This window comes from Sparus aurata, chromosome 1, assembly GCF_900880675.1.
Source record: "Sparus aurata chromosome 1, fSpaAur1.1, whole genome shotgun sequence".
Taxonomy (NCBI): Eukaryota; Metazoa; Chordata; class Actinopteri; order Spariformes; family Sparidae; genus Sparus; species Sparus aurata.
Window position 1 is genome coordinate 28,592,083 of NC_044187.1, and position 26,866 is coordinate 28,618,948.

Sequence of the window (26,866 nt, forward strand, 5' to 3'; positions counted from 1 at the left end):
GCGTCTTATCCCTGTAGTATCACAGAGTCACACCACACTGTGCTGTGCTTTCGTAGTCGCCACCACTTCCTTTGATTTCAAAATCCTCGTCAAAACTCTGTTTCGGAAACAAGGCTTAGGAAAAGTGGAAGTGTTCTAACAGCATGAAACATCATTTTAGTTTTTCGGTGTTGTTTTGAAAGAGGAACAGAGACTTGTGTAAGTACACAAAGCTTTATTAAACATATAGATCAAGTTTTGATAACACAGAAACATTTCCATATCAATAGTAAACACATGAAGAGTGAGTTGAATGTGGGCTTTTAAGAATGCTAACCACATAGGAAAAGTAGTGGGCAGTAGAGCTCTGCATTACTGACAAGACATGTGTATGATTTAAAAAAAAGAAAACAAAGAAAAAGACAAGTTTCAGCACAGAGAACTAATTTCACTTTTGCTACAGCCCCACTTGCAGCAGGCATTGGACAGCCCGACCACTACATCCCGTCCTTTCCTGTCTGCACTCCGTAGAGCCTCCAGCACCTCCTCTGAGATTGGCGAGCGAGCTGAGCGGCTGAATCCAGCTGCCACAGATGCCACATTTGATGCTTGATCTCTCCATGCTTGGGACTCCGCAGGATCCTGCTCGCTGTTAAGTTGAGGGATGGGATTTGTGTTCCATGGGTCAAAGGTGTCCTCTCCAGTAAGAGCTGCTAAAAAGCAAGGGTAAGTCTTTGAATACTACAGTTTGACTGTTTTCTAGGAAAATGTGGCACACCCTTAGTTTCACACACACACACACACATACGCTTACCTGAGTCGCCCAAGCTTCTCCTCCAGCGCGAACCCCCACAGGTAAAGATGACAGCTCGTATGAATTCTCTTCCGCACAGTTTCACACCATAGAAAGAGGGATGGCCTTCATTGGACCGTACCCTGTCCACCAATGCCACCAGCAAGCCCAGGGTCAAGAGTGCTGCCTTCCACATGGTCAAAGTGATCGGATGCTCTAGATGTCTCAAAAGGCAGAAAATTGCTTGAGGCGTCTATGCGATTTCTGTCTGGACAGCCTCAAACCTTATATAGGCCTCAGCATCTCAGAGAAGGACCTCAACTCACCGGCACTCTTCGTCATCCCCAGAGATAAGACCGAAGACCTTTAGGGGCAACAATGCAGATAGAGAAAAAGAATAATTGTGATTAAGTGGCGAATGATGCCAGAGGCGATGCCAACAGAGCTCTTGGCTATCTAATCACCTGTGACCTTTTGTTGGCCTTTCTGTCGCTCGCATCACCTGCGTTGTGCTGTGTCACCAGCACAATCTCTGTCTCATTGTTTGCTCTTCCGTGCATTGGATGGAGATCGCTATCCATTCATGCGGAGGATAACTAGGGTCAATGGCATAGGTTATATCTCAACAGATATTAAGCAGGGGATAAGGGGCTCCTCCCCCGAAAACCATCAATCACTATATTTCCTGCAATCTGGTGAATTTTTACGTGCCAACCTGTGCCTGTTTAGCAACAAATTGTGGTGGACCCAAAAAAGACCAGAAATACAGGTGACAATTCAAAATACTGTATAATAGAATATAATGTAGTAGCTCTCAGGCATTCTGTATTGTTTTCAAAGATTTATTATCTTGTATTGTATCATCTTCTGACTTAACAGTATGATGCCGTATACATTTCAAAGCTGAATGTAACATCCAATCGATGATATTCAAATTACTATCACAGCAAATCACATGCTGCCGTTTTTTGATTGGACGGCCGCTGCGTAGCCAATGCTAAACTAACTAGCTAGCTATCACACTTTAATTTGGGGCATCTACACACTTTACATATAAAATAATTTCTATCAGATAGTGTTTCAATGCAACTTGTAAACAGTCATTTTGTTGTTCCTTTTTGAACATGGGACATCTATTTCATGTCTGTCCGTCCTGGAAGAGGGATCCCTCCTCTGTGGCTCTTCAATCCCCCTCTAAAAGGTTTTATTTTCATCAACATGGCAAGTTGTTACTTACTTGAATGGAGGAATATTACCTTAGCTCATTAGCTGGCTATAACAATGCCCCAACTTGTTAGTTTTTTGACAAAAAAGGCCTACTGCTGCTACTTTAATGTTTTACTTGGTGAGGGATGAAAGCTTATGTCCTAAATATGTGTCCCCTAACCCCCCCCCCGAAATCTACGCCCATGACTTTGATGTTCACAACATGTGACACACACGCACATACACACTACAGAGAAATTTCAACTGGTAATACTGCTGTGACTCAAATCAATGAACTTCTGAATGTTGTACAATAGTAGTTACTCATGTGAGCGTATAGAAGAAGCAGAGATAAGCGGCGGTGGCAACATTTTATGAGACATGAATGAAGTGAAGGACGCGACATCCCACGAGTTTCCATCTATCTGCTTGACATTCTGAGCTATCAGAAAAGTAACAGAAGAAGTGGTCATTTGACGTCGGGCTCTGGTGAAGGTGACAGACACGGCCTGTCTACCAATCAACGAGCGTTCGTTTCACACGACGCTGCAACCACCTCCCAAGTAAGCCAATCAGCATTTAGTGTAGGGCGGGGCGATGACGAGAGGGTAGCAACAGTTGCCCCGGTGAAGGCATGAAGGCGCCATAGTCACGGTAGTCCTGGCGACAAGAACCAAGCAACGGGAGTCAACAATAACAACGTAAATCTAAAGAAAAAACTTGAACGACTTAAAAAGGACAATACTGGGATAAACTAGAGGTGAAAAAGTCAAATATATAAGAATTTATCATTTGATTTTGTCGTAATTATTTACGTGTGCTTCTTGTTTGTACAGTCGTTGAAAGTGGTCGCGTGTGTTGGTGATGATGAAAGTGGTCGCGAGCTTCTTTCCAAATGTTGTTATGGCGATGTCAGATCGGTGATAAGAGCACAAGATGGCGGCTGTGTTGTAGTGCCAATCGTACTTTCTTTGCTAATTTGTCAGAATCTTCAGGCTGCCTCTTGTGGTTTCGATTACTGTGCAGTCGTATTGAGACGCCACTGGTGGCGTGGCTATACATTTTTTGACTGTCTGACATGAAGTAACAAGCAACTGGCTAGCTCGCTCTAACGTCACAACCCAACGTGAGCGGCTGCTAGCTGGGAAAGCTAAACACTCGCTTTCTTAACTCACTTTTCAAGCGAGCTATCGAGAACAAATAGAGGCGGAGAAGAAGACGAAAGTGTTCACGCGACTAAATAGATTATGAGTACGAACTTAAATGCTGGGATATGATGTCAGTGTGTTTCGCAATCTTTTTGTGACTTTGAAAAAGTTTTTGGGCTGACATTGCAGGCAGGTCACTCCCGTGGACACGGTGTGCAGCGGATGATCGTCTGATTGTCTTATTTGCTGTGTTGGTTCACGCAGGAGTGGCTTATCTTCCAGTGGGATGGCCTAACGTCCTGACTGACAGTGGGTCCAATGATTAATATGACTGTATTTACAGATCGTAATATCTCGGAATGTCCAGGCTCCTACTTTTCCCATCTTTAGGTAGTCATCAAGTTTTTTTTCCCGTTTTTTTTCATCTTACTCGAAACACCATGTCAGTCAATAAACCTTATTTTGGATATTAAATCCATTGCTATATTTATGGTGCCTAAAATCGCACCTTGTCTCATACTGAACCAAACAGGAAATCTCTAGACTACTGCCTAATCTCAGAAAAAAGTCCTACTTCCTCCTCTGGTGTGTGTTCCACACACACTTGCACACATGTGAGTTTCTGTGGGGCCAGAAAATAGAATTATAACTAGGTTTATTTTAAAAAGGTTTTCATGTTTTCAAGGATTTTACATTGTTATATTGGTCCACAACAATAAAGATGAGTATGAGAAAATAAAATAAAATATTTAAATTGAGGTAGAAACATTCAAATCAAAGACAATATGACCAATATTACTGATATAAAGGAGAAATACTATTTTAAACAAGTGTGCTGCTTCCATTAATGAGTGCGGTCTCTTTTTATCCACAGAGAACTAGTAACTCAAAGCATTCGTTGCCATGGCAACTTCTGGATACTCGGAGGACCTTCAGCCTCAGCAGGCCAACACGGTAACCATAGCAACACCTGCTTCCACCACACCCTCATCGGCAAAGACGCCACACTTCCTGTCTGAGATCCCACCAACCTCTGGAACCATTGCGTCGGCAAACCAATCAGCTACTGCCTCAAAAACAGGACAGGATGCACTTTGTTCTCAAGCACCGCCCATCCAGGCCCAGAGTCAGAAGGCTGTGGTTCTGACCACTCCCACGCAGCACTATGTAACTCCTGAAATCCAGAAGAGTAATGGTCAGGGCAACTCGCCTCAGTACATCATAGTGACTGTTACAGGTGAGAGACTCCCCAATGACTGTCTCTCTCTCTCACACACACACACACACACACAATATATATATATGTATATATATATATTTATTTATTTTTTTGGTTTATTTAGGCTACAGGAGGGCATGATATGACGTGGAGGCTGAGCTTTAGCTTGACTTGCAAGTCTGGATTGAGGGTATGAGCAACAGGCTGGATCCCTGGCAGTTTGTGTGGTCAGAAACAGTAGTGATGGATTCTAGTTACCAAACAGTGCAGAGAATGTATTTTGTTGCCAGGGCCAATCAGGGTGTCTTAAAATTTCTTGCATTTTTTGAAAGCGGTAGGGCTACACAGTATATTGTTTCAGCATCGATATTGCAATGTGCACATGTGCAATAGTCACATCGCAGGGAGTGCAATGTCAAGTATAAGAGGCAGAAGTTTATGCAACGTGGCTAGGCTAAAAACAATTTTTACGTATTCTGATGTAGGCCACCAAAAACTAGACGAATAGTATGATTTGGTCTCATCTTGAGATTGCAGATCAACTCCATTACCAATGTGTTATGACCCACTAAAGTTAGACACAATTTGAGTCGAGATAAATAAATCCCCTGTTCCCCCCCGTGTCTGGAGGGAAGGTACATTCAAGTCTGTGTGATCAGTAAATCCTTAATGTTTACACTGATGTCAAAATTAAATATGTTACTTTTTGAATTTTAATCAGCACCGGGACTATGAGCTGCTGATTACAGGAAATCACAGACTCAAAGGCGAAGTAGAGTTATTCAAATCGACTACTGAAAATTCTCATTATTAATATATTGCAGAAAAAACAAATATCAAAATGTCTATTTTTTCTAACATTGTGCATACCTAACTGACTCTATAAAGAAATTGACCCAGAGCATTATCAAATAGTGATGGAACAATTTATCCATCAGCAAATCAACAGAAAGTTCTCAACATTTATGATAATAGTGTGATTTCTGCTTTCCTCTGATTCAATTATTGTAAACTGAATATCTTTAGGTTTTGGATGGTGGGTGGACATAATTAATAAATTAGATGTCACCTTGGGTTTTGAGATCTTAAAATAGGTGTTTTAACGATGAACCGATACATTGATTTTACTTGAAAAATACTGTATCTAGCACCTTAATAACCTGTAATAATATAACAGCATTGTTATCAGTTCATCCCATATTAGTTGACCTAACACTTCAATCAGCATCAAATGCACAGCCATGTTCTTCTCTGTATTCCAAGCCTAGATTTCACTTGCTCATCAGCACTTTAACAGCAGGACTTTTAAGAGGTTTTTTGTGCGTAGTTTGGAGCTGGCCGAAAAATTCCAGTAAGATCACCAAACATATTAGGAAATATCAAACTACATTTGTGCATACTTCCGCATATTATTACATTTAGTTATGGTGATTGTGTTTGTGAGTTCAGATTTCTTGGTCATGTTGGTTGCAGCAATTCATTCCATCTTTAAAACCATCTGATATGATGGCAAGAATCAAGTGAAGCGGAGATCTACTGTGAGGATCAAAAACCACTGATGTAGTTTGCCTGTCTGGTTGGGTAGTGCATACATTATGAGGACTAAATAAGCTGTTGGACTTGGTTGCTAGGCTGCAGAATCCCAAACGTGGGAGCTGATGGATGAAACCTGACTTCTCTTGTACTATGCTGCTTTTGCTGTCAGAGAGTTGGTGGTACATTGTTTTTTTTATGACATGGCTTTCAGTTCACAATACCTGCAGTGGTACAAAAAATAGATAAGCCAGTAGCTATGGTATTTAATGTAGTGTATGGGTACGAAGCTTTTTCAAGATAAAAGTTCCAAACTGTTTGGGCCATTGCCTATTCAAATAATGAAATAAAGAAACAAATGTTCAGTCATAGAAAAATAATATAATATTTTAAATTGTGCTTTTAACCAGTGGCAATGAGAGAGAACTGACCCCAACACTGGTATGTTTATTTTAGGGCCGTCTATTCGTAGATCTTTTTGCCTGCTGGTATCAAGTAACACTGTGCACTCTCACCCAGAGAGCGAGACTCACAGGCCCGCGGCTTGTCTCATTCTCATGAAGTAGGACAGCTTCGTTAGCCGAAATACCGCGTTTCGTAAAACCTGGCATTCCCTCATGTCTTGAACATGGACCGCAGTAAAACAAGCTTGGCTTTACTCAGCACAGTTGTGCAGCTTACTGAGCAAAAACTGCTTCCTGCGAGAGTGTACACTGACACTATGGTATTTTCACATTTGGTACTAGGCTAGAATGAGTATAAAGCTGCGTTCTCTTTTTTGACAAAGGTTGAATTTGTGCTGTAGTGCTGCAGAGATGCCCTGGTCTACAAAACATGTTCTATAGATGCAAGAAAACATGTTTGTCACGTACAGTCCTCAACAAATGTTACATCATTGTTATTTTGATAATTTTTTCCATAAAACATTTTTTAATTGTGATGCAAACATGATCACTTACACTTGGGATGATCATATCGCAGAAGCAATATCTGTTGGAAAAAGTAATATGATTTTTGTTTTAACCATATCGTGCAGCCCTGTGCACAAAAAAAAAGGTTTTTATACATAACAACCTGCTTCTTCTGGACATCACAAAACAGAATAGAAACGTATCAGAAAGAAAATAAATGTTTTTCTGTTCAGCCAAGAACCCATAATATCAGCAACTGTCCAATCTATTTTAAGTAAGAGCACACTTTGCGGCATCATGACTTTACCAGTTAAAGTTGCAGACCTTTAAAAAAAAAATCCTCTAATTTACATTTACTATATAGTGTGGGCTAAATCTGGGATTATTTTCATGATAATTTACAAATCTTGTTAATATTAATGCCCTATTTCATCTGTCAAATGTCAGGAAAACACAAATGTCCATTACTGTTTCATGGAGCCCGTAGTGATGTCTTAACATTGCTTTTTTGGCTCCTGTATCTAAAAAACGCTTGATGTATTTGTGATAAAAGACTTAGTTACCTCACCTGAAGGGTACAAGGAAGTAAACATTGCGCTCACCCCTGCCCACCTTCCGTCTGTTTTCTCCCTCTATCCATCATCCCTCATGTATCTCTCATTTCCCTCTCTCATCTGATCTGCATGTTTACAAGATGGGGTGATTTCTCTCTCCATCTGGGGAGATTAGCTGTCCAAGGCTGTCCTCCTGCATGCAAGATATAAAGATGAAAGGAGAGTTGGACAGACACTCATCCTCCTCCCCACTATCAGTCTCTCCTGAGCTGAACGAAATAATAAAAACCTTGTTGTAGGATGTTCTGTGGTGGTTTTTATTACGATTTGGAAGCAGTATGTCGTGAGTACTCGTCTTGTGGTAAGGGCGGCTGGCCTTTTTTGTTCATTTCATTCATTTGTTCAATCATCTGATGAAACTTCCTTCTATCCACAGAGGGATCAGTTCACTCCAACGACAGCCTGTCAGACTCCAGCCCACCTGCCCCTGGCGTTCCAACTCAGGTGGTCCAGCCAGTGCAGACCACCCAGCAGGTAAGATGCACACAAACTGCATGGCTTTCTTTTGTAGCCGCTTTGTACAAGTTACAAGTTACAACTGATGGCTGAGCGAATTTGCATCCGACACTGTGGCTTTACTCATCAGCAGAGGTCAGTGTTGCAAGCAGTGTCGCAGGCGGCCAAGAGGATTCAGACGGGCCACATCAACAACCTGCAGTCTGTGCACATTAACCAGGAGGTAAATAAAGACACTCAAAACATTCCTGTTACCAAGTAAGATCATACATAATAAGTTTATAATTGAGTAAAACTGGAATGGGATTATGCATGCATCAGTCACAGCTCCGTCAGTGTTACAGGCAGAGAGAAAGAGAGGGATTTAGGATGCATGTCTATTTACATACCTCACGTTTCATCACTCACCACAGTCTCCTCAGGCTGACGGAAATGTACCTGAACACTAAACTCATGTTGTTTACCTGTGTGTGTGTGTGAGTGAGTGAGCTGTTTGGATTGTTTTTGACCAACACTAACATTTATCGTTAATGGAAGAATACGTCCTAACCTTTTCATTGTTTTCCAATTTGTGTTCAATACTCATCTTCAAACCAACATACAGTCAACAAACTCTATGCATGTGTGATATCAATGATAACGAACTGTCAGACATTATTTCAGTAATGCTGTTAGTGAGTGCTATTTAAAGGAAATTGGTTGATATTTATTTGTCAAGTTTCACTATCTGCTTGCTGCTGTTTTTTTTAGCTGGATGTCTTTTAAAGGGGCTTTGAGGAACTTCTGTGTTGTGCTGGAAGCCTCCTGTTTAATGTTAGTGGACTGCATTTCTAAACTAATGTTAGCTACTGTTGCTCTCTATTAGCAGAGCAGAGCAGAGAGAGGCACTCGAGAACATAAAGTCAAAATCCAACATGCATAAAGTTGAAATCCAACCGAAGTACTCCACAAAGAAATCCAAAGTCCAGAAGCATTAAACAACTCAAACAAATCTACCACTCCGAGAGAGACGGGGACAGCCGTTATTTCAAGTGACGTGAAAAAACTACTTTGGTAAAAGTGAAAGTCACCCATACAAATAGCACTTGAGTAAATATCTTAAAGGTGAAGAATCAGCCACATATCAAGGCCATACTCAAGATGAACACTGGGCAGCATATCACCTAATTAAACGTTTACTGCAGCTAACTGTAGCTGCCACGAGCTCCTTAGCTTAGTTAGCCGTACAGCTAGCGGTTCAGACTTCGCAGGAACCAGAGTGTTAGTGTTAAAACCACTAGTAGTGTTTTTGGACTGGGGTGGGCCAGCAGGCTAACATCTCTGCAACAAAATACACAGACATCATAATTTCAACACAGCTATTTCTTTACACTCGGCTGTTGAAAATGTTTACATGCTGGTAAAATCAATGAATTAAAAATGCACTAGTTTGGCTCTGATGCAGCATGTAATCTGCAAAGTTACTAAAGTTATCAAATAAATAAGGGTGGAAGTACAGTATTTATCTTTAAAATGTATTGGAGTGGAAGTAGAATGTAGCAGAAAGAGGAAATACTCAAGTAAAGTACAAATTATCTGTAGAATTATTGTAGAATTATAGTACTTGAGTTAAACGAACTGTACTACTTACGTTAGTCACATAAACAAAGACCCCAACAAAACTCAGATTATAACTCAAACCCTGCCCTTAACTGTGCAGTTAACTTGACGGGTATGGAGCGTTTTAGCATCTGTCAGTGCATTGTTTTTATATTGTTTTTTATCTGCAAACTTCATTATTTGGGTTCAGTTTCATCACCCTGATCTCTGCTGCTCTGAGCAGCATCAGGCACCTTTGCTGCAAAAAGCTCTAGAAATCCATTACACGCTACTAGATATAGGTACCAAAACCCTTTATTAAACAGAGACTTAGTTATAAAATACCATTACCAGTATTGATACACAATTTACATTCATGTGTGTTTCCACTGAGATTTTGTTTGAATTGCTGTGTAAATATTACTTTTGTTGCTCTAGAAACAATATAGACATGCTTAAAACATGTGGTTCTATTCCTGCGCTGAATTTAGTCATTTGGTTTTTTTTACAAAGAAATTATTACAGTACAGATAAAGAACGAATTGATGAAGAATAGAATTAAGATAAAATCCTAACGATACCCATCCCTGAATAGTGTGGAGCTGGTGAACATAGTGAAGAGTTAAGCAACTAAAAGCCAGATGTCGCCCTCAAGGGTTGGTGTAGACCAAAAACATTGCCAAAGGGAGAAGGATGTTAGATTTACATTCATTCAGATAGACACAAACATGCCTCCAAATGAATGCTAATTTTGAACTATGTCTGCTGGATGTCTTGATAGACTAGTATTTGCTAACGTGTTTGCCATAACAACTTAATATGGTAACAATATGTCACTATTGTGTTTACAGCTTGTTTTGTAACTCCCAGGTCGCAAAAAAAAAAAAATCAACAAATGCAGCTTTAAGTCTCCTGTTTGCCTGGTTTTTACAGGTGGAGCATGTGTACTCTGGCCAGGTGTATGTGGATGGAGGAGGAGACACAACATTTACCACATCCACAATGTGAGTAGAGCGGAACCTGCTGCATATGACACGTCCAATCACACATTGCAACTTTCCCATCACAAAACTGTGCTTACCGTGCATTTATATGTTTGTGTGTGTGTGCGTGTGTGTGTGTGTCTTTTCCTGTCCAGCCGATCAAGCACCTACCCTTTCTCGGACTCGCCCCTCTACTCCCAGACCCCTCCTGCCTCCTCCTCATCCTACTATGAGGCCACACCCAGCTCTGAGTCAGACATCACCAGCTCTGTGACCTCGCAGCCAGTCTCTGTGGCAACAGCAGGAGCCAATAGCGGGGGAGCTGCTGTGAGTGGAGGGGGCTATGTCATTCAGGGAGGTTATGTGTTAGGAGGGGGAGGAGCAGCAGCAGCCGCAGCAGCAGGTGGAGGAGGGCAGAGTTACTCCAGCCCTAATTCTCGTGCCCCCCCTGCTACTGTAAGTACTTAAGTTCAAAGTGAAAAATGGTTATTGGTTGATGGTCTAAGGGATGAAAATTCAGAAAATCTAATTCTGTGACTGGCCACGTCCTCCAGGTGCAGTGGCTATGTGATAACTACGAGGGGGCGGAGGGGGTGAGCTTACCTCGCTGCACCCTCTACTACCACTACCTGCTGCACTGCCAGGAGCAGAAACTGGAACCTGTTAATGCTGCATCCTTTGGCAAACTCATCAGGTCTGTCTTCATGGGGCTACGTACACGGAGATTGGGGACCAGGTACACACACACACACACACACACACACGGATACACACACGGATACACACACACATTGGTTTTGCATGACTAAGTAAGGGCAATGTCATAACTTTTCATGTGTGTATGTTACAGAGGGAACTCTAAGTACCACTACTATGGTCTGAGGATCAAATCTGGGTCCCCTCTGCTCAGACTGATGGATGAACAACAGCACATGGCGATGAGGCAGCAGCCTTTCTCGCAGAAAAACAGGTATCCACATGTGGCCCTGTAGCTGTGGTCGAAATCTGCACACACACAAACACACAGACATATTGTTGTGTCTTTGTCTATAAGAGCATACAACAGCATATAACAGCTCATTTGCTCAGGATGTTACTACAGCCTGTTTTAAGTACTGTGACTCTTTCTGTCTGTGTCCCTGATTGATGGGGTTTCTGTCCAACAGGCTAAAGCCAGTTCAGAAAACACAGGGGATCACCAATGGCACATCAGGTGGGATAGGGCAGCAGCAGGCGACGGCACTCTGTGATATTTCGGCGCAGGTGCAGCAGTATCAGCAGTTTCTGGGTGAGCAACTAAGGCAATCTGCAGACTGTTCAACACTATTTGTTACGATACACAGTCTATCATTATACAAATGTATGTGACAGAAGTGAGATGTCATGATTGGTCTGACACGTGAAGTTCCTGTTATTATTTGCTCCCTCTGTTGCTGTGTCTTGTGTAGAGGCATCAAGGCCGCTGCCTGACTTTGTGGACATTGATCTCCAAGATCGAACTCTGCCCGATGGGATCCTTTTAGAACACCTCAAGGCCTTTCAGACTCTCTACAAAGAACACTGTGAGGTAGGCAGTCGTGGACAACAGCTGCACATACACATTATTATAATAGATCCTTGATGTATTTGTCAAAAACCTGCTCTAATAACAGACAGCTCTCTGGTGTCCAAGTTGAAGTTAACTTGTTGTATAACACATACATATTAAAGGATCAGTTCAACCAAAAATGAAAATTAAGAAGTCTATCAATCTACTTGCCTCCATGCCACTAGAAAGTCAAATGAAGCTTTGTAGTCCATAAAACATTTCTGGAGCTTTGCAACATTCTCCCTAACAACTGAAGTAGATTTGTTGGAAAATGTAAAAAAGAAGTATAATTAAGCAAACCATAGAATTTGCTCGATACAGCTTGTCCAGCATAATCCAAGTTTCTGGAAGCCTGTGTGCTAATGCTTTCAGCTTTGCAGCTACAATGAAGATCTAAAAAAGGGAGAAAATGAAGTATTTTCAAATTAATTTGGTATCTTTGGGAGACTTGGATTACACTGGAGAAGTCTCCATCTATTTTTGTTTAGGAGAGTTGTCATCAGCCATGACACCATAAGTGTGACAGCGATTGAGACACCCCTGTGATATTATGTGTGATCCCCACAGGCCATTTTGGACGTCATGGTCAACCTTCAGTTCACTCTTGTGGAGACACTGTGGAAATCCTTCTGGAGGTTCAGCCAGAGCATTGACACAGAATCACTTAACCTGTAAGTGTCACCAACACACTCCAACAATCGGATGATTGAAATACCCCTACAGAGTGTGATGGTCTGTCCTCTCCTCAAGGCACAATGAGTCAGAGAAGCGTCTGCCCAAATCGTGTCTGGTGGTGCTATGCAAGTTCGAGCCGGTGCTGCAGTGGACGAGAGAGTGCGACAACCTTCTCTACCAAACTCTGGTGGAGATGCTCATCCCTGATGTACTGAGACCCATCCCTAGTAAGTTTGGAAGGCCAGACAGATGCCTGTAAACTGTTTAGTGAGGCAATCAAGACTGATTTGCAGTACCCCTGCCTGAAAAGGTTTTCTGAATAGATTTTTAAATCCGGGGGCAAAGTCAGGGTTTTACTTTCAGTTACACACCTGTACCTTTTTAAATGTAATGCAAACCATTTCTCTCTCTTTCTCCTCTCTACATTACCATCTTTCCTTTCCCAGGTGCCTTAACTCAGGCCATCCGTAACTTTGCCAAAAGTCTGGAGAACTGGTTGACAGGTGCCATGATGAACATCCCAGAAGAGATGGTCCGCATAAAGGTATCATATGATAATTTATCTTACAAAGTGACCTTTTTTAAAATATATTTGAGGGGTATATAGTATATTTGATTGTATCCTTGGTGTGTCTTAGTGTGCATAATCAGTGTCATTATTAACGGCCAATAAAGGCTTTAAAATGTCATATCGGCATTGGTCAGAAATGAACATTTCGTCTAAAATAAAAGGCCAAAAACGTGGTGCTTTAATCATTTGCATGCGTCGCGAGCAGTTGACCAGGATTAGGGTTGGGTGTTCATAATTGTGTCAGGATTGTCACTGCTTTTTTTTTAAAATGTTCTTATTTTGCCTGGTAAATATATACATTTTGAACAGCATTGTATGTCTGTATCTGCCTGTTGGCCATCAGTAGCCATAAAAATATGTAAATTCTGCTACTGCTAAAGACTTGTTGTTCCAACAGAATGCCTCAGGAAGGAGTCTTAAAACCCAGAAATATGTTCACATTCTTGCACTTCGGTTTTCATTTAAATATCTGAAATATGGTCTTTACAACTTTTAGATTTATTGATTTATAGTACAGTGTGTATGGTACATTGTACAGTATTTTGATGCTTAGTAGTAGTGACGTTGAAGTCACATGACTGCCATGTATTTTTTTCGTTTATAGCCTCACATTAGCTTTTTACTTCTGGTGATTGCATTTACTGGTCTTCCAGTGATCAGAAAACCCAACATGGATTTTAGCTACAACTGTAAACTGGACCTTATCGTGCCTCCTTCCTTCTTTCCTTCAGGTGGTGTGTGTAGGCTCCTTCTCCCAGACGCTGCGCCGCTACACCAGCCTGAACCACCTGGCCCAGGCTGCCCGAGCCGTCCTCCAGAACTCAGCCCAGATCAACCAGATGCTCTCAGACCTCAACCGGGTGGATTTCACTAATGTACAGGTTTGTACTGCTTTCTCCTTCCTGGCGCCCTTTATGTTCTTTTATGAATTGGTGTTTTAGTTGATCTACAGAAGAACTGTGACCAGGGTATAAAATTAGATTTTTGACCTACATGCCAATGGCAGGTAGGCTTTGAAATTTTACCGGCCAAAATATGTTTTGACTGGCCACTGAAGTGTTCGCAATTTACGACCTTAACCAACAGATTTCTTGTAGGAAACACTGAACTGCACAGAGATAATTGTTAACTGTTAATTGCCCACTGATTGTTTTTTAGTAGGGAACTATCTGAATTACTACTTCTTCCTCTTCCTCTACTACTCATAGTTGTGATTGGCAAAGTACAAAAAAGCAGGAAAATATACGGCTCCAGTTTGTCTCTCTTTACATTTATTTTGTCCTGTTTCTGCTGCAGCTAAGAAAGAAATAGTTCGCCCCACGCGTCCAAATTCTTTGAACACAGTGTTTCCCCTAGATTTTTTTGTAGCAGCGGTGCTCTGAGTTGGTAACTGAGCAACACTAGGGGGGTCTGGAAGAAAATCTGAAAAATAACCCTTTAAATGGTGACTGCTGGTGAGATTTTTGGAAAAAAAAAATTTTTTTTTAGAATTTCAGGTTTAGAATCTAAGACACGAGACAAAATAGTGTAGAAGCTGACATTGCTGCTTGAAAATATGTTAACCTCTTGAGCATTAGAGAACTTTTTTACCATTATTTTCTTTATTATTATATATCTTATGGAAACAGAATCTGTTTCAGAGGCCAGTGGGTCACATGACATGGAAGCTATTGAGAAAAAAATAATAATTTCTGCATATTAATATTCATATAAAATAGAGGAAGCACTAAAATACGATAAAAAGAGCTGTGTTTCATTTCTCAAGTTTACTAATACAATCTGCTGCTGGTTTGGAGTCACTGGGTCACGTGACATGGACGATATTGAAAAAACTGCAATTATTTTGTATTAATATATTTCTGCTATAATGACGGTCCCTAAATCAGTCTCAGTGATTCAGCGCGGCTCTGGGAGGTGAGCTAACCGTCCTCCTGCTGCTCACACTGGGTGAACCTCAGTAAAGTCACAGCTGGACCTGAGTGAAGATCCACCAAATATCCAACCTGAAACTAACTTCACCCCAGTTTGATGAGTCGCCTGTTGCAGCCTTTGAATAGGATGACGAGGATTTCAGTCCCTCAACTTAAACGCTGACTTGTAGAAATTATACAAATAGCAGTAATGACAATAATAATCGATTTCAGGATAATTTAGGGTGTAGTGCTTTCACTGTGTGCTACTTAAATTCGCCATTCGCCCCCCGTGATATTACACCGACAAAAATCATGTTTTTGGGGTTTTTTTTGCGACGGCGGCGCTGAAAATCCCGCAGTAGAATACATATAGGAGAAACATTGACACATCAGATAACCTTCTGCAATGATTGCAGGCTCTTTGGTGGAGCTTTGCTTTCACTGAAGTTCCATCGTGACAAATGAATTGACTTGCGGAGTGACATGAAGACATGAATCAGGGGCACAAAAACGTTGACAGCGGTGGCCGGTCATGATGTTTACCAATACCCGACCCGTGCCTTGCGCAACTTGATACATTTTCAAATGTTGAATGACGGTGGACAGCCAGAGACACATTTGAAATGCAATCAGTAGATCTGCTGTAGCTGTAAACTGTGTCTGTTTTACTGTTTGGCATTTATGTGGAAAGTTATATAGCAAAGTCTGCAAATTTCAGCAGCCTGCCAATGGCTTGTGACATATTTATTTTACTCGCCAAAACATATTTTTACACGCATTTGGCGAGTGGCGGGTGCCAATTTTAAACCCTGACTGTGACGCTGTCCACGTCTGTCCCCCTCAGGAGCAGGCATCCTGGGTGTGTCAGTGTGAAGACCGTGTGGTGCAGCGGCTGGAGCAAGACTTTAAAATGACTCTGCAGCAGCAAAACTCGCTGGAGCAGTGGGCTACATGGCTGGATGGTGTTGTCTCTCAGGCACTTAAGCCCTATGAGCAAAACCCTGTCGCCCTCCCAAAGGCTGCCAAGGTCTTCCTGCTCAACTGGTCCTTCTATAGGTGAGGGGCAAAGGAAAAACATGATAAAGATAAGAATGTTTGGTTTTTACGTGAAAGATAATTTTCTATTTCTTCACTGCTCTCTCACCAGTTCTATGGTAATCCGTGACCTGACTCTGCGCAGTGCTGCCAGTTTTGGCTCCTTTCACCTGATCCGCTTGCTGTACGACGAGTACATGTACTTCCTGATCGAACACAGAGTGGCCCAGGCTAAAGGAGTGACACCCATTGCAGTCATGGGAGAAGTATGCGTTCACACAGAGCCACTCACATATTTCAGTCTGCACTTGATGATGCATGTCTGTAAACGTCCCGTCTGTACTCTGCGTTTCAGTTTGCCAGCACAATCAAGAGCCGAATCTCACCGGACCCAGAGAAAGGTACTTTCAGTGTGGTAGAAATATATAATCATAAATGTTTGAATGTTTGAATTCTTTCTGCTTTTACGTCTAAGAACTCCCTGACCACAATAAAGACACCTTCAATTACTTAAATATCAGATGTGAAAGATGAGAAATTGAACCATTGAAAAGATGCAATTAAGGTTGTCAATGTCGGTGTCAAGACAAGACAACAAAAATATTTTCAGTGCACCTATGTGTTTCTCACTGCGCACACATATTTTTAATTGCCCCACTCGAGTCTCTCTGTCGCACCGAGACAGTTTTGATTTACAATTCAATGTCATTTGTTCAATTTAGTACAGTTTGCAATGCTTTATATTAAGGCCTTGTAAATACCATCAGTTAATAGGTAATGAGACCCGTGTAAGGCCTAATAAGATGGATATTAACATTAATAGAATGGGAGAAGAAATTAAAACTCAGAATCTTTATATTTATAGTATTAATGAGGTAATGATACAAACTTGGAAGTTTTTACCTTTCCATAACTGGATAAACAAGCTGTTCTCAGAGGAAAATAAGGTCCCCAGAACACTGTTTGAAGCTAGAAAGGTGGCAGGGTCCGCCACATATAAACAAAGTAAAACACTATAAACTTGTGTTGTCCTTGAAGGTGTTTATTTAGTCTTGACAAACAAAGAGTTTGTTTATTTAGTTTGTTTAGGCATAAAAAATCTCTTTTCATTAAAATATCTTTCCCCAAACTACATAGTGCACCTTTTAATTATAGCATAATAAACATGTTTATGTTTAGCTAATAAGACATGCTTATGCACTTGTTAACAGTTTATAGAAGCTTAGGAACATTACTGTATCAGTTTATTGAAATTGTTTATAATAGCAAAACAAACTAATTAACTCAACAAACGTAACTCATCCAGCACTTAAATAGTGTTTAAGATTACAAGACATGCAGTAAGGGCTTTAACCTGGAATGAAATCCGGGCGGTGATGAGGAAACAGAGAAATTGCATTTTAATTAAGTTTGACATTGATAATGCTATTATAACACTCGCATTGTCTCTTTAAGGTCCATTTTAGTTATAAACCAAGACTTATACCGAGAACTGTCATATAAAGCGTTACCGTTTTCTGTAATTCTCTGTTTATACAGAAGAAAAACAGATTTACATCCATTTTACCCATGTTTGTACTGTTTTTTGAATCTTGCCCACAACACTTACTCTCAAATAGTTTGAAGTTTTGTGCCATGGACATTTCACGTCAAGTCACGTCACGTCACATCATGTCATGTCATGTCTTTGTCTATCAGAAGAGGAAGAGGACGATGAGGAAGAGGAGAGCGACGACGAGACTGGAGATTTGGTGCTGCAGTCCAGCTCTCTGAGCGCGGTCGACATGAAAGAGCCAATGGAGCCGCCTGCCAAGCAGCCCAGGACGAGTTTAAATCTGCACACTCTGACTGAGACCCACAGCACACCACCTTAGTCACTCATCTCACACACTTCACACACATCTGTTGCTTTAAGTTTAACATCATGTCATCCCATTCTCATGTCATCCTGTGTATGCTTCTGGTTTGCAAGCAGATGATGTCTGGTGTTGAATGTGTGGTCACCTGGTGTGTGTGTGTGTGTGTGTGTGTGTGTGTGTGTGTGTGTGTGTGTGTGTGTGTGTGTCTGTATGTGTGTGTAAGCATGTGAGACAGTTGGAGAGCGTTTTGCCAAATTTGAATCTCGTACTTTTGTGCTGCCATTCTTTTCTTCTTTGCCTTCACCTCGTCATTTACAGCCCTTCCCTCGCTTCTTGTGCCTTCCCTGTCCATCCAGTATAAATATATATATATTCTTGATTCCCTCCTGCCCCGCCTTAACCACTGACCTGATTGCTGTGGAGAGATGATGACTGACCAAATGAAGACTACAGTGTTCTTCATTTTACTCTTTACTCAAAAATATCACTCACCTTGCCTTTTAAAGCAATGACTATGCAGGGGAGCTGGACTTCAATGTCTCAAATATACATTTTTTTAACCTCAGAGTGGCATCTGGAATGATCCTGCACCACAGATTTTGTTGGCACTGACAGCTATTTGTGGATGCCATATTTTACTTTTTTTAATGTCTCTTTCCTTACGAATTTGGCCAATTAACTGATACCCCGTGCCTTTGAAATATTTCTAGCCTGAAAAAGCTTGTATTCTATCTATTCTGTATCGGTGAATTAATAAATGAAGGTCCTGTGAAGTAGTCTTGGTGTTGTTATGAACTTTTATCAGCTGTGAAAAAAGGGAAATCCGAGATGGTGACAGTCGAGCCTTGTTGTGATGATTCTGCCCAGTTTGCTGTTCGTCATCCCTTTTAACTTTTATGTATTCATCATCTGTCCATTCTTCTCAGCTCATAACCTTGCTCACACACACACACTGGACAGTTGGCGCACGTGCTACCTGAACAGGCCACAGCACACAGCTTATCCCATCCAATCAAGCAGCACTTACTGCACTGTATCCATGGAAGCCTTTGTACCAGTCACATGTACCAGCTACAGCTATCTCAAAGTTTTTGTAGTGTGAAAGTAGATGTTTATTTTCTGGGTGTCAATGTTGAACATTTTGCAGATAACCTATATTATGTACCTTTTGTGAACGCTGTCATATATCCAAACTATTTGTATGTTGTTTAACCATTATTGCCTTAAGAAATATGTCGTGGTATGTCCACCATCCAGATTATTGAGCTATATTTTTATTGTGGTGATGATGGTGATGATGGACCAAGCATGTGAATATGATGAACCCTTTCCAAAGAGCACATGCTCAACCTGCAGCCTCTCTCAGTGTGAACAGATGCTGGACTGAAAGGGGGAAAAAATAGAAAAAATTATAACGGTAGTAGTGGGATGTCGTCCACGATGGTCTGACTTCCCAGACCCCACCAAAGAGCACTTAATAGAGAACAAGGGTATATTTGCAAAATCTGACTTGAAAAATACAAATCTAATTGCGATGTCACAGTTGCAAAAAATTGTGACTCAGATTCTGTCCTTACCTTGTGCTGCTGATCCTTTTATAAAATGGGGTCCTCTTGATGTTATTCTGAAGACCTTTGTACTTAAATCTGTGATCAACGTTTGTAGCTTTATTCTCACTGTTAACTAAACGGATGTGATGCTCCCAAGACTTGTGCCTGAATCTCTTTCTTCATTGGACCACCTCTGCTTTTTCTTTCTCATAGCGCAACCCATCACAACCTCTTTGCCCCCCATTATCTGGTTTTCCAGTATTGTTCATAGATGGGATTGGGAAACTCACAATAGATACAGGGGAAAAAAAAAACAATAAATGTGGGTGCCTACTACAACTAAAGCTCATTATATCATAACAAAATGATGTGTTTGAAACTTGTATGTTAAAGTAAACATGTAGGCTATGTAACCTTGCTGGGGAAAGTTTCAGTCATAACCACTTTGACCAAAGAAGCCTGGATTATTTTAGAGTTTCGTTTAAATACTTTTAGAAATTCCAGAGAATAAGCAAACTTACAGGCTTGCAAGCACCAAATGCAACTTTCTATCTGCAAAGGGGTGATTACATAATGACAGAATTTTTAACTTTGGGTGAACTTATCCTTTAATAAGTGGTTCTGTATGTATGCGTACTGTTCTGAATAGAAAAGATGCACTATAAATGTTTGAACATTTTATTTTAACAAAATATCCCAATAGAACATTATCTTTACTTAGATGCCAGCAAACATACCGTGATGCGTGATGAGCAAGTGATTCTGACAACCTTCTACCTCCATAACATAGGTTTAAAATAAGATGTTCAGAGTCAAGTGGTGCAGTACTGGTTTCAGTTTGTCTCATTTTAAATACTGCAACCTTATCATCACATCAGTCATCACAGGCTGGACTGTACAGGTCCAAGCCAGGTGAGGAAACAACTTGTTCAGAAGCAGCAGAACCTTTTAAATGTTACAAACACATTAAACATGCCATCACTCATACATACACACATATTCTCTGATTGAAATCCTCTTGTGAACATCACACAGGTGCAGATATTGCATATGTACACACCCACCCACCCACACGCACACACAAAAACAAAAACAGTCACACAACATTAACAATTTGCTCTTATGTATAAAAACAAAAACGTAAAAACTAAGTCTTAGTTCAGTCCAGCTCTTGGTTTTGGTGGTTGCAAAGATATAGTACACAAATACAAAAAGATGAATGACAACTGTAAAATAAACACAGACCACCTAAAAAAACTTCATCTGTACAGTATTTCTCCAGAGCGGTGTTGGTTCCGTTTCAATTTGACACGTTTTATCTACATTTTACCAAAGCACAGTCACTCAACATGTGCAGTTTTGCGGAGATTAACGTCGAGTTCCATACTCAGGACGAGGCCGTGTCGAGGTGTATCCGTGTGTGCTTTTGCTTTCTGTTGCTTTGACACTTGCGGCCCTCTTCTTTCTTCATAATACAATCCAGGTACATCGGTCAACATCTGCCAACACTTGCAGGGATGAGCCTGCAGGTGAGAAGACGAGTGATGCTCGAATTAAACTTCACAATGGTCTGCAAGAACACTCAAAAACAAGTACTCTCACAACTTCCAGTCGTGACTGGGACCTTTGTCCTCAGACCAGGAATCATCAGGGCTTATCACAACAAACTCTGGGGTTCTTTAGGCCTGCTGCGAAAGACTGTCACACAGTTACTTCCTCCTGAGAACAATAACTGGACAAGAGGCTTTTGCGTGCAACAGCAAAAGATGTAAACATTATTGACATCCTTCTTGGTTGAGTTGTAATTTTAGCTAGCTTAGTCGGCTACACTCTCTTCAATAAGTACATGCACCCTTCCCTCTCCACACCGACACGGTAGGCGAGTGTAGTTTGGTAGAAAGAAAATACTTCTGAAATGAAACAGCTACAGATCTGGAGTTCTATGTATCAAATGTGTATACCACTCACCTTTGTGTAGAGCTTCATTGGTCATGCGATTAATGTAGCGGGAGCTGCTTTCAGGAACCAACCACTTCATCACTGTGTTCACACAGGACTTCCTGTAAGAGCTCCACACACTCCCACTGACAAGAGAGATCAAGATCGACACCTTTAACAAAAAAGAACTAAACAGAGCATAGCATGACCAAAGGGAGACAGACAGAAACATATGTGTGTATGAGAGAGAGAGAGGGTGCAAGTAGTTGCTCACCTAGTTTGACCCTTAACCTCTGTAAGGTCACCGACACCCACAGTGCAACATACACCTGTGTTCAGGTCCCAGCTGACCTGCAGATTGGAATGGTACGTGTTTGGCCTGAGAAGAAAAACAAGGAAAAGCAAACTAAGCTGTCACTGAGGAAAATGGCAGATGAAGGGATATAGAAGGATTTGGGTTTATTTAGTACAAGTACCTGCAGTGTTCCTCGTCAGAGTTGGAGAAGGCCAATAACAGCAGACCAATGTTGATCATCACAGTGTTGGTTTCAGGACACACCTGACACATGTCAAACACACATCATCTCCAGATAAAATACATGTTTCAACTTGTTCTTTCAGGTCAGATACATGAAAGCCAAAGCAAAATCAACATTAAAGAATGGAATGATGTATATTTGAGCAATATTACAGAGAAATGATTGAAAGTTAACAAGACCAAGTGCAAGTATACAGTACTGTGTGTGTGTGTGTGTGTGTGTGTGTGTGTGTGTGTGTGTGTGTGCTGACCTCTAATATCACAACATCATAGTCGCTGAATGAGCAGAACTGAGGGGCCCAGGCAGCATCACTCCTAATCACCTCATTGATAAGATACTCAAAGTCTAGAGTCAGCTGCTCCACGCACACACTCTGCAAGAGAACACACATATTAATACTTATGCAAACATTTTAACAAGCCCTGACTATTATGCTATTATTATTATCATTATCATCTATTATATCATATTTTATTATCATACTACACATACGAGTAATGTTTCCTTTAAGTTAGAGGGGATCTGTTATGCCTTTAAGTTTAAACAAGTCTTAAAGAGACAGGAATTAAAACAGAGTGTTCAGACAAAGAGCAAGCTAATATTAGTTCAGGAAGGCAGTTAACACAAACTGATGACTGGCCTACAACACAACACAGACATTCCACAGAGCCCTTTTATCTAGAAATCTAACAAATAAAAAACACCAAACAACCAAAATGGTGCCACGATCTGTAAAACCTGAATTATGCGCCACTTTTAGATAAATGCACTTTTAGATGATATTGACTATCGATTTCAGTATCTCCAGGACAGGTGGGACAGCTTGATATATACACTGATCAGCCACAACATTAAAACCACTGACAGGTGGATATTATTGATCATTTCATTACAATGCATTGTTCTGCTGGGAGACCTTGGGTCCTGGCTTTTCCTGAGGTTGCCACTTGACACATACCAGCCAACCAAACACTGTTGTAGACCAAGTACATGCAGTCACAGCAACAGCATTCATCGATGGTAGTATCAAGTGGCATCCACATGAATGTCAGGACTCAGGGTTTCCCAGAAGAGTATTGCTTTGTGATGAAATGATCGGTGTACTGCATACACTTAAACTGTCCCTGGTTTGAATGTAGTGGCTATATTCGAATGTTTCTAAATCTACAGTCACAGATACACTGGCACATCACTCACCTGTCCGCTGTGTGGCCCGGTGACGAGCTGCAGGTTCCGTCCTTTAAGGTCAGTGACTGTGAAAGGAAGCTGAACTTTGTCATCTTCATAACCTGTTGAGAAAGAAACAGAGAGGAAAAAATGCTAGTCAGCAACTGAAGATATTTTCACAGTCCACAGTTCTCTGTGTCCTCCTCTTCCTCTCACCTCCTGCATGCTGCTCTGCTGCCCCTGGCTGTTGGAGGCAGTATTGTAGGCGTGAATAGTTGACATATCCAGGCTCACTGGGGCCAGCTTCCTGGGATGAGGACGGAGTTGGAGGGGATGACGGTGATGAAGAAGAGGAGGCAGGAGACATCACTTGTTCAGGGCACTGTGGCAAACTGCGGCTCCCAGCCGATGTTGAAGCATGTGGTAAACTAGTCCGCCTCTCCTCCTCTCTCCTCTCTCTAGAATCCTCCTCCTCTCTCCCCCTCTCTACATTAATCCCTTTGTCTCCTGGTACACGTGCTGCCTCTTTTTCACCACCATCAGCTTTTCTCTTTTCTGTCTGGCCTTCATTTTCTTTCCCTCCTCCTCCCTGGGCCCGCCTGAAGAGATCAGCAGCAAACTCCCGGGCTCGCACGGCTGCTTGTGACTGGCTCGGAGATGAAGGAACTGGAGCAGGTCTGCTAGGTGGCAGTCGGCTTTCAGGAGATCCCTGAGGTAGCGAAGAAGCAGAGGCCGAGGAGGTGGGGGAAAAAGCAGCTGAGGCTTGACTTGACAAAGCCGCTCTCTTTGTGTAAAGGATCTGTGATGTCTGACCCTGTTTACCTGCAAGAGAAACAGAGAGTGGAAGGATCAATAACCTAAACAAGGCTTAAAAATGTCAGCTTCAAAAATCCTAATAGGTGTAAATTAAATGACTACGTATACTGTACTTTCCTGACTTGCTGCTAATAATCTCACCACTTGTTCACTTTGTTTAAAATGGTATTATGCTATAAGTGTTGGTACAACGCTAGTTGTGGGTAATATATGTGTACGGCAATTGACTGATTTGCTGTGCTTGTGTTACTGCAGAACTCATATTTCCCCTCTGGGGTTCAATAAAGGATTATCTAATCTTAATGAGACTGAAAATGATTATCAAGAGTACCAATTGGTCATTCATCTTTATCAGTGTGCATCTTTTACCATTTTTACACCTAAATTGGTGTGTATATGCTGTTTTTTTTCTTAGAGTCTGTGATGTTCATTGTCACGAACACAGTGGAAAAGGGAAAACAGGAAGTAGCAGACCTGTGTACCTCTTCAGACAACATCCAATATTTTTCTTTTTGGAGCTGATGATGGAGGTTGCTAAGGAGTGCCACATATCACTAGATTCTTATCTCTGTTGAGAGCTGCACCAGTGCAGTACCGATTGTTTAGCTGGCATGGATTGGGTACTGACGTGGAGGCCAGCGATAATGTTACACTGGTCTTTTTCATGTCTTCCCCTTCAGTCTCTCTTTCAAACTGAAATATGTTTGAGCACAGCTAAGATGGATGGAAAAATATTTATCTGCTACAAAACGGTCTTTCAAACCGCCCTGCAGACTAGTACGCAGTGGATCGCATCTGACAAAGTATAACAAATGATATGATTTTAGTTACATGAAACAGACATGTCTAAGTAAAAGTGTTAAGTCTATTGTCTATTGGCGTATATGTGTTACCTGGGCAGAGTGAGATGCCACAGGCCACCAGAGAGTAGCTAGTGTTTAACAGGATGACCTGGTCCTTCTTCAGCTGGAAAGCTGGCTGGAAAGTAGGGAAAGGGTACACCACCTGGTACCTGCTGTTCAGCACATAGCCATGCTCCAGACACTCACCACTTCCTGGGGATTGAAAAACACGCAGTCAGACGAGAGAGAGATGGAGGCAGTGAGACTAGTAACGTAATTTGTGTATGCGTGTTTTAACCTGTGCGTATGGTTGTGGCTGAAGGAACTGGGCAGCAGTGTGAGCAAGGTTTAGGAGGAGGCATTGAGGCAATAGTGATGTAGATGTCTCTGTTGTTTTCATCACTCATCATCAAGTTCATCAAAACAGAGCTTGAGCTGCGTGTGCTAATAGAAAAAAAAGATTACTTATCATTAACTAAAAATTACAATAACATCATACCAACTTCAGCACCATATGACTGCTGATCAATGTGGTTAGTATCCTTACTTGAAGCCAAAGATAACAATTTTGGAGTGGTCATTTGGCCACTCACACACAGTGAGGTACAGGTCACTGTAGATTTCCTCTCCTGCAAACAGACGTACATGATGGACCTAAAAAGACAAGGCAGACATGACACAAAGGAGTAAATGGAATGGGACACAGTATCATGTCTAATTAGTCCTCTGCTGGACCATCTGTGAATCTGCTTGATTATGTTCAAGTGCGAACACATTGTTTCCTTTACCTGTTTGAGTCTACTGTGCAGGTTGAACTCCCACCAATAGAGATGGTAGGTATAGAAAGAGAAATCATCATCCTCGCCACAGTCACTGGTGTAGGACAGAACGTAGCGGCCACATTTGGTGAAGCCTAGAAAGATATGTCTGTAACCAAATAAACACAGTCAACTGTCATACATGTCTCAAATTGAACAACATAACACGTGGTAAATGCTCACATAATGATACAGTCCGCTGTATCAGACAAGGTTCTTTATGACAACAAAGGATTAAGTAAACACACTGACCCTGCTCTCAGGAACTCCTCGCTGACAATGTTCTTTAATGGGACACACACTCGAGGTGGCAGCTTCGTGAACAGCCGCTGAGAAAACTGTCCTGATAGCTGCAGAAAAGGCAAGGCAGTGGAATAAACAAGTACACAGTGCTAGATGGAGCACCCACAGCAGAGCAGTTGACTGTAGGGTCCAAAATGAAGAACTTAAAATCTTAAGATTGATGTTGCATCTATGTGCTGGTGGTTCCTGCGAGGATTAACTTAAGCTAACGTCGACTGAGCTTTCAATATGGTGTTTACCATTGGCTTTAATAGCAAGCATGCTAACACTGTTCATCTACGTCCGGATGCCTATGGGCCTATTAACAAACCACAACAAGACAGACAAATGCCGTGTAGCATTGCTGGAAAACAGGATACACTCGATGGTTTTATACTTTATAGCATTAGCTAATTAGCCACCTGCTTGCCATTAGACCTTAACGTTAGTTAGCTTCCGAGCAGGTTAGCAGCTAGCTTAACCTAGCCAGAGAGGCTACTGAAGACAGGGAGGCTTCCATTGAAGCAACCTTGCATTGTGTCTGAAAACACCCTCTTCATATTTTGTGCCATTTTCTAGATGCATGCCTACCTTCCCACGCATTAAAAGCTTCACGACATGGTCTTTGTGTTTTCTTTGAGCTTTCTGTTTGCTATCGTCCTTTTCGGATTTCGAGCTGGGCGCCATCTCCCACTCAACTGCTGTCCCTCGCTGCAGTCAGGACGGTCGCTGATTGGTCTACAGGCTGCACGAGACTGCCCTGACTCGCCGGTGGATGCATCCATCAAAACCAAAACAAAAAAGGTAGAGCAGAACAGAGGTGACACCCTGTAGAGAGCCAGTCTAAGCACCC

The 26,866-nt window shown here is 41.6% G+C and overlaps 3 protein-coding genes across 11 annotated transcripts; 1 reads left to right on the forward strand and 2 right to left on the reverse strand.

Moving 5' to 3' along the window:
- Positions 1 to 199: 199 nt before the first annotated feature.
- Positions 200 to 1,130, reverse strand: rln3b (relaxin 3b). 2 transcript variants are annotated; one of them, XM_030436089.1, is made up of 2 exons: positions 794 to 1,130; positions 200 to 689 (listed from the first exon to the last, which is right to left on the reverse strand). In XM_030436089.1, the coding sequence occupies exons 1-2, from the start codon at positions 966 to 968 to the stop codon at positions 409 to 411; spliced, it is 456 nt and encodes a 151-aa protein (XP_030291949.1). In that variant the 5' UTR covers positions 969 to 1,130; the 3' UTR covers positions 200 to 408. The 2 variants fall into 2 exon arrangements, with proteins under 2 accessions (XP_030291949.1, XP_030291944.1); XM_030436084.1 differs by having other exon boundaries at positions 200 to 692; positions 794 to 1,120.
- On the forward strand, positions 575 to 19,767 carry rfx1b (regulatory factor X, 1b (influences HLA class II expression)). Of its 8 annotated transcripts, none has more exons than XM_030436046.1 (18): positions 575 to 705; positions 4,001 to 4,363; positions 7,780 to 7,877; positions 7,990 to 8,082; positions 10,371 to 10,441; positions 10,576 to 10,876; positions 10,975 to 11,156; positions 11,271 to 11,390; positions 11,587 to 11,708; positions 11,869 to 11,987; positions 12,576 to 12,679; positions 12,759 to 12,910; positions 13,130 to 13,227; positions 13,986 to 14,135; positions 16,012 to 16,223; positions 16,315 to 16,468; positions 16,558 to 16,603; positions 17,901 to 19,767. In XM_030436046.1, the coding sequence occupies exons 2-18, from the start codon at positions 4,030 to 4,032 to the stop codon at positions 18,074 to 18,076; spliced, it is 2,532 nt and encodes an 843-aa protein (XP_030291906.1). In that variant the 5' UTR covers positions 575 to 705; positions 4,001 to 4,029; the 3' UTR covers positions 18,077 to 19,767. The 8 variants fall into 8 exon arrangements, with proteins under 8 accessions (XP_030291906.1, XP_030291897.1, XP_030291870.1 ...); XM_030436037.1 differs by lacking the exon at positions 575 to 705 and adding an exon at positions 2,574 to 2,679; XM_030436010.1 differs by lacking the exon at positions 575 to 705 and adding an exon at positions 2,585 to 2,738.
- Positions 19,768 to 20,275: 508 nt separating this feature from the next.
- Positions 20,276 to 26,756, reverse strand: dcaf15 (DDB1 and CUL4 associated factor 15). Its single transcript, XM_030433828.1, has 13 exons — positions 26,605 to 26,756; positions 25,984 to 26,081; positions 25,702 to 25,840; positions 25,461 to 25,567; positions 25,212 to 25,357; positions 24,965 to 25,126; positions 23,472 to 24,077; positions 23,286 to 23,377; positions 22,339 to 22,461; positions 22,026 to 22,108; positions 21,824 to 21,928; positions 21,580 to 21,695; positions 20,276 to 21,134 (listed from the first exon to the last, which is right to left on the reverse strand). The coding sequence occupies exons 1-13, from the start codon at positions 26,698 to 26,700 to the stop codon at positions 21,079 to 21,081; spliced, it is 1,929 nt and encodes a 642-aa protein (XP_030289688.1). The 5' UTR covers positions 26,701 to 26,756; the 3' UTR covers positions 20,276 to 21,078.
- Positions 26,757 to 26,866: the final 110 nt, after the last annotated feature.